Raw genomic sequence first — 6,000 nt, 5'->3', positions numbered from 1 at the left:
TACGTGCGAAATAATAAATATACAAAACACTGGTACTACATTTTCACTAAAAGCGTCTTGGTGTGTTTGTTGTTTTGATATGATTATACGAACGAGTGTGTGAAACGTTGTCGCTCTAGGAAGGAAGGAAGGAATTTAGTTAATTGCCACAGAAGAGTGGATAATCCTAACCGATGATTGTTAAACTACTAGATCAAATCTTCCACAATGTACAAATGAAGTTTCCCTTCGCCATTAACTTTGTAACTCATTGTCATCCCTTTTCTGTTCATGCCTGGCAAACTTACATATTAAAATGGCTACACATTTCTTTTTTTCATTCTCGCTACAAAAAGGACGAAATCGACCGTGTGGTGTGTTGGCGTATCTGGTGTTTGTGCGTTTGACTTTTGCGTTCTAGTTTCGGTTTTAGCTTAAAATTGCTCCTTTTACCTACACTGCTACATTTGATTCCTATTTTCTATCGAGAAGCCGGCTGGAACATTTCTACAGGGTGTTTCCTACTTTCCTACTCCGCCGCAGTAACAACAGGCAGGGTCGGAGTGGTCGTAGCAGGGAGCGTAACACAATCCTTGCCACCGTTGAGCAACATGTTCGATGTTCGGCGAACACGCTCGTTATGCGTTGCTTTGCCACCACCATCTTCCAGCGTCATCGTGTGTTCATCAACCTCAATGTACTCTTCGTCATCTTCTTGCTCCTGCCGCTGATCATTCTCCTCCATCAGTTCACCTTCATTGGTTGCATCGTTAGATTCTTCAGCGCCTACCACATCCTCAAGAACATCGTTCTCTTGGTAGACATTTTCACCTGCATTCTGCTGTATCTGCTGACCATCATCATTATCCTCTATACGATCCACCTCCTCGTCCTCCTCTTCTATTTCTGGTTCCGCATTCACTACACCATCCCCTTCGTCTTCTTCGTTGCCAGTGGGTTCTTCAGTTTCCTCCTCAGAATCATTCCCCTTATGACGATACGGCGACGATCCATCCTGATCCTGCTCGGGTTCGCAAAGTTCCTGCTTGATGTGATCGTTCTGTGACTCCCTCAGGCCATCATCTTCCGACACTGGTGAATTTTGTGCGGAACGCCACTCATCTTCTCCCGCTCGCACCGTGGACGAACGCTCAAATGAACCAGTGGCCGATCTCATCGTCCTGCCCAGCTCATGGTCGATCAGGTGATGCTCTAGTTCGGCACGGAAGAAGTACGCCACTCCACACCGTTCGCAGTCGTACGGTTTGGCGGCCGCGTTTGAATGTGCCACCGGCAGGTGAGCCTGCAAGCCTGCGGAGGAGGTGAAGACGGCAGAGCAAAGGTAGCACACATAACCCCGTTCTTCACAGCCAGCGAATGTGTGATCGATCAGATGTTCCTGGAGCTTGTGGCTCGAAGGGAGCGGTTTCTTGCAGAGATTACACTGGTACAGTGCGGAGGATGCACTCTCTCTTCCAGGCGTTGGATGCTGTTCGTGCTGGATGCCACTGGCGGACGGTGTACGGCCTTCGATAGGAGCGTTCGATGGGCCCACCATACTATGCGTAGGACCTGCGATGGTTGGAGCAGGACCAAGGGACGTGGATGCGCTAGGCTTAAGGAAGTTCATCGAGAGAAGCTTCGAAGGGAAGTTGTGACGTTTTAGGCAAGGATCACAAATTTTGGTACTGGATTCGGGTTGTGATGGCAGCGGTTCCAGGCATAGTGCACACGTACGCTCGTTAGTGTCCGGAGATTTGGTGTGGAATCTGTAACGAACAGACATAAAGAAAGAGTTAGACATTTGCCTTCCGTACCTCGGGTAGATCCCTCTTCCAACTCACTTCGCATGTAGACTAATCTCAAACTCGGAGTTGAGCGTTTGCCGACAGCAGATACACTGTTGAGGGAATCGTTCCTGCTCTGCATTCGAACCCCCCGATGCGTTTGCATTGCCACCTGTCGAAGATGCGGAACTGCCAACGTTTTGACCACTGGAGGAACTACCCGCACTCTGTACTCCGGCACCTCCGGCTGCGGCATTCGACGATGTGCCGCCCGTCACCGGTGCACCCATCGATTGCTGATGTGCCTGCAGATGCTGCTTGAAGGTGTGTGCATCGGGCAATGGGAGACTGCAGTGTGAACAGCGCCCGGACGCACCCACCTTACAGTGCGACAGCTTATGCTCAGCTAGGACCGCCGGCGAGGGAAAGATTTCGTCACAGATCAAACACTTGTGCTTGCCACCGCCCGTGTTGTGTGCGACCTTCATATGATTTTCCAGCTCATTCCTGCCGATGGTAAGGAAGTAGAAGTGATCAAGTGAGTTAAAAACAACGGTTTCAAACCCGCCATAAACATACCTCGAGCGGAAGTCACCATTGCAGTACGCGCATCGCAAACTAACGCCCGTCTTTAAGTTGTGGACAATTTTGCGATGTGTCTGCACTTCGCTTTCCGTGCTGAAATCGGAACGCTCACAGATACCGCAGCTGTAACAGCTTCCCGCACCGGAAGTGGCCATTTGTGGTGTGGTGTGTACCGTGCTTCCGGAAGCTGCCAACGTCGCAGATGGCTTTCCGCTCGGTTGTTGGTTCGTTTTTCGTCCCGTCTGTTCGCTATGATGATGATCCGGCAGTCCGAGCGTGGTGTGTGATGCCAGCAGTAGTTGACCGGTTGGTGATTCTACACCCGGTCGGGTTGTGCTACCTGTTGCACCGGTAGAATGTAAACCTCCACCATCGCCATACCGTTGAATCATGGCAATGGGAGAATATAGCTTAGAGCTGCCCGCCGCGACATTCGTTCCAGCACTGGCCCCCTCCTCGGGGGAATAGAGTCCGGTAGAAGCACCATTAAGCGTATGAGATCCAGCAGTTCTTGGCGGTTGTGATGCTGCGGTACTTGTTGATGATGTTGCCCCATACCCAAGTCCTAGCAGTGGGTTAGTGGCGCTGGTGTTGGGCGAGTGACCGGCGAAAGGATTCTTCTTGCCACCGATTGCGGTCCCAGATCCGGTTGGGGGATCGGGCAGAAAGGACGAACGTTGCTGCTGCTGCTGTTGGTGTGCCTTTCCGAGCATCGTGTCGTAGAATCCGTGCAGCAGATGCTGTGGATGTTTTAGTTGGTTCAGTGTGTCCACCTGAAGCGGATTGCTGTAGAACTTGTTGGCGGTCTGGTACAGACTGGGCCATGCGGCGGCCGCTGCCATTGCCGCCATCTGACCATGCAGATGTAGGTAGTCTAATCCTGCCACAGCTGATGTGGCCGTTGTGGACACCGAAGTTCCCGCTGCCGTTGAGGCCGTTAACGAAGGATTGGTAGTAGCGGATGGTGCGGTAGATGGCGTTGTGGATAGTGCACTAGATTCTCTGCGATTCGGTGAGTCCGCTTCCTTCTGACTATGCTGTGTCTGAATGTGACGGTCTAATAGAAACTCGACGTGGAACGATTCGGGGCAGGCTGGACATCTAAAAAGTTTAGCAAACGGTTAGAACACCTTCTTGAACGGATGGTCGAACGCGAATACTTACTTAAACTTCCTGGCGTGTGATGCGAGATGGAAGTGCATTTCGAGCTCGGACGAACAAACCATGCGGCAGAACATACATTGCACCGCACCCGCAGTTAAATGCCGGTTCCGAATGTGTTGCCTATAGAAAGTTGGGGGGAGAAGGTTAGACAGTCTTCGAAATCTTCGACAATCTTGCACAGCATTGGAAACGTACCGAAAATCGCGTTCCGAACGAAATACTTCTGCACAGGCCGAACATCGGTACAGCTTCACCTCCACCGAATGACTGACGGCAAAGTGTACCTGCACCTGGACCTTCGACTCGAACGTTTCTCCACAAACGGTACACTTGTACAGCAGCTGCATATGACCCTCGTAGAGATGTTTGTGTAGATCTTCCACCTTGCCGAAGGATGACTTTCCGGTACAGGAACTCCCTGCAGATGCACCAGCCGCCGCCGCCTGACATCGATACTCTACCGCCATCACCAGGAAATGGCCGATCGTATGCTGCTCATACTCAGCCTGACAGCTCAACGTTGCTCCACACTGCTGGCAGAGAAACGTGGTCAGCGAGAGCGATCCACCGGCTGCACCGGATGTGGCGGAGGTGGTGGCCCCGCCTAGACCGGTGCTGTGCTCACCGGTCAGTCTCATCGCCGCAGCAGCCGCTGCATTAGCCGCACTCTGTTCGAGGTGTGCCTTCAAATGGGTGCGGAAAGATTCGAAATCGGGCAACGCGGCATTACACTGATTGCAAAGATAAGTTCCAGGAAGCTGATGGAGGTGATGCGCTGCGCTAGAGCCGGAAGCAGACTGGGAAGGTGCCGCATTCGAACCAGCGCCCGACGGGTGCAGCTGCGGAACGGAAATGTGCTGATGCTGTGCGGATGGATGTGGCTCTTTTGGGTCACCTTCGCGGCGACGCTGTTTGTGATGTTCCCGCGTGTAGGACCGACCGGCGGTAGCCATCGGCTTTCTGTCGGGTTCCGGCACCTCTTCATCCTCCAGCAGTGTCTCCAGCTTCAATCGTTTCATCTTCGGCTGGCTGAGATCGGTCGGTGTGAGCTGTTCCGCGGGGCTGTTGCGCCCGGACGGCGGGTGACTGCTGGAATGCACAATCGAACCGAGAGAATCACAAGGGGACGACCTTGTGGAGGTGGATGGCGATGCGGCTTCAGGAATTGTTGGATCCGTATCATCCTTGCTTTCCTGTTTAATGTTTGCGGCTTCCGTATCGTGACTATTGAGCGGTTCTTTCGCGTCAACTGGGCTTCCCCGATTAATGTTACCTTCGTTTTCTTCGACATGTTCCTCATCATCATCTGCATCATCACCATCGTCACCGTCATTATCATCAGCTTCAACATTCTCTTGTTGCTTTTCTTTTTTACGGCCACTACTACCATTATTACTTTCCCTGTCCGCATCATGTCCTTTCCGTTTGCGCTTACGTCCCATCTCACTCCGTTCGTTGCCATTTTCATCCCGCCCGTTCGCACTAGCCGTTGAGCGGTGTTCCGTTTTAATACTGCCACCGGACATACCGGCGATATTGGTCGACGAACCAGCGCCCATGCCACCGTAGAGTGCGGGGAAAGCATTCCCGAGCAGGTTCTTGTTGAAGTGCAATTGTTCTAGTGGATGGAACCCACTCGGTGGGCGTGATCCTCCCAACGGACTGCCGGTAGTGCCGTTCGGAGAGCTACGTTGAAAACCTGCCCCACCAGCCAGACGGTCCAGATGCGATGTCTTCAGGTGAGCAAACATTAGCGGTACGGTTGGGAACTTCATCGTACAGAACTCGCACGTGATGGGAGGATAGGGACCGAGTCCGGCGAGGGATAGTGAATTGCCATCCGGTGTTACAGCGCGCCGATTGCCCTGTGCGAAGTACGGCAATGGTGAGTCCGCAGCACCTAACAGTCCCAATGCTCCGTGGCCGTGCATTGACTGTACGTGATGTCCGAGCTGTTCCAGTGTGCTGAAATCCGTTCGTGTGCAGTATGGACAGGACAATAGATCCGCATGAGCACTTCCGCTTGCCGGTCCACCTGAAGCACTTCCCGCACCAGTACTGCCCGGCGTTGGGGTACGATTGCTGGAGACATTCCCGGATGAGGCTTTCGCGAGTGTGGACGATAGTTTGGAACTACCACGGCTCATCAACAGCAATGGATCGTTAGCATAGGGTGAGAACTTTGCTCCCCGCTTACCACCACCACCACTTCCACCTCCCCCACTGGACAGAGAGCTTGTCGTCGAGCGCGGACTATACGTGAGGTTGGGACTTCCGGTGAGGGCAAGCTGTTTCTTGTGGTTCTGCATGTGACTGGTCAGGGCGGCCGCCGTATTGTAGCCCCGATTGCAGATCGTACATTGGAACGGTTTCTGGTTGTCGTGCGTCTTCATGTGGATCTTCAGATGATCACTGCAAAAAAACAAAATACATAAGGTTTAACCATTCCGTGCGAGGTTTGCCGCGATTGGAAGAATCGAATTGA

The 6,000-nt window shown here is 52.6% G+C and overlaps 1 protein-coding gene across 1 annotated transcript in view; it reads right to left on the bottom strand.

Moving 5' to 3' along the window:
• Positions 1–508: 508 nt before the first annotated feature.
• LOC128718851 (uncharacterized) overlaps positions 509–6,000 on the bottom strand; it is a 78,444-nt gene continuing 72,952 nt past the window's right edge. Inside the window, exons 6-10 of the mRNA XM_053812466.1 lie at positions 3,711–5,927; positions 3,516–3,635; positions 2,346–3,452; positions 1,824–2,273; positions 509–1,748 (exon numbers count right to left, since the gene is read on the bottom strand). Of these exons, the coding sequence (XP_053668441.1) occupies positions 509–1,748; positions 1,824–2,273; positions 2,346–3,452; positions 3,516–3,635; positions 3,711–5,927 (5,134 nt within the window). The remainder of the gene's footprint in view (positions 1,749–1,823; positions 2,274–2,345; positions 3,453–3,515; positions 3,636–3,710; positions 5,928–6,000) is intronic.

This window comes from Anopheles marshallii, chromosome 2, assembly GCF_943734725.1.
Source record: "Anopheles marshallii chromosome 2, idAnoMarsDA_429_01, whole genome shotgun sequence".
NCBI classification, from domain to species: Eukaryota; Metazoa; Arthropoda; class Insecta; order Diptera; family Culicidae; genus Anopheles; species Anopheles marshallii.
This window is presented reverse-complemented; position numbering and strand designations above follow the sequence as displayed.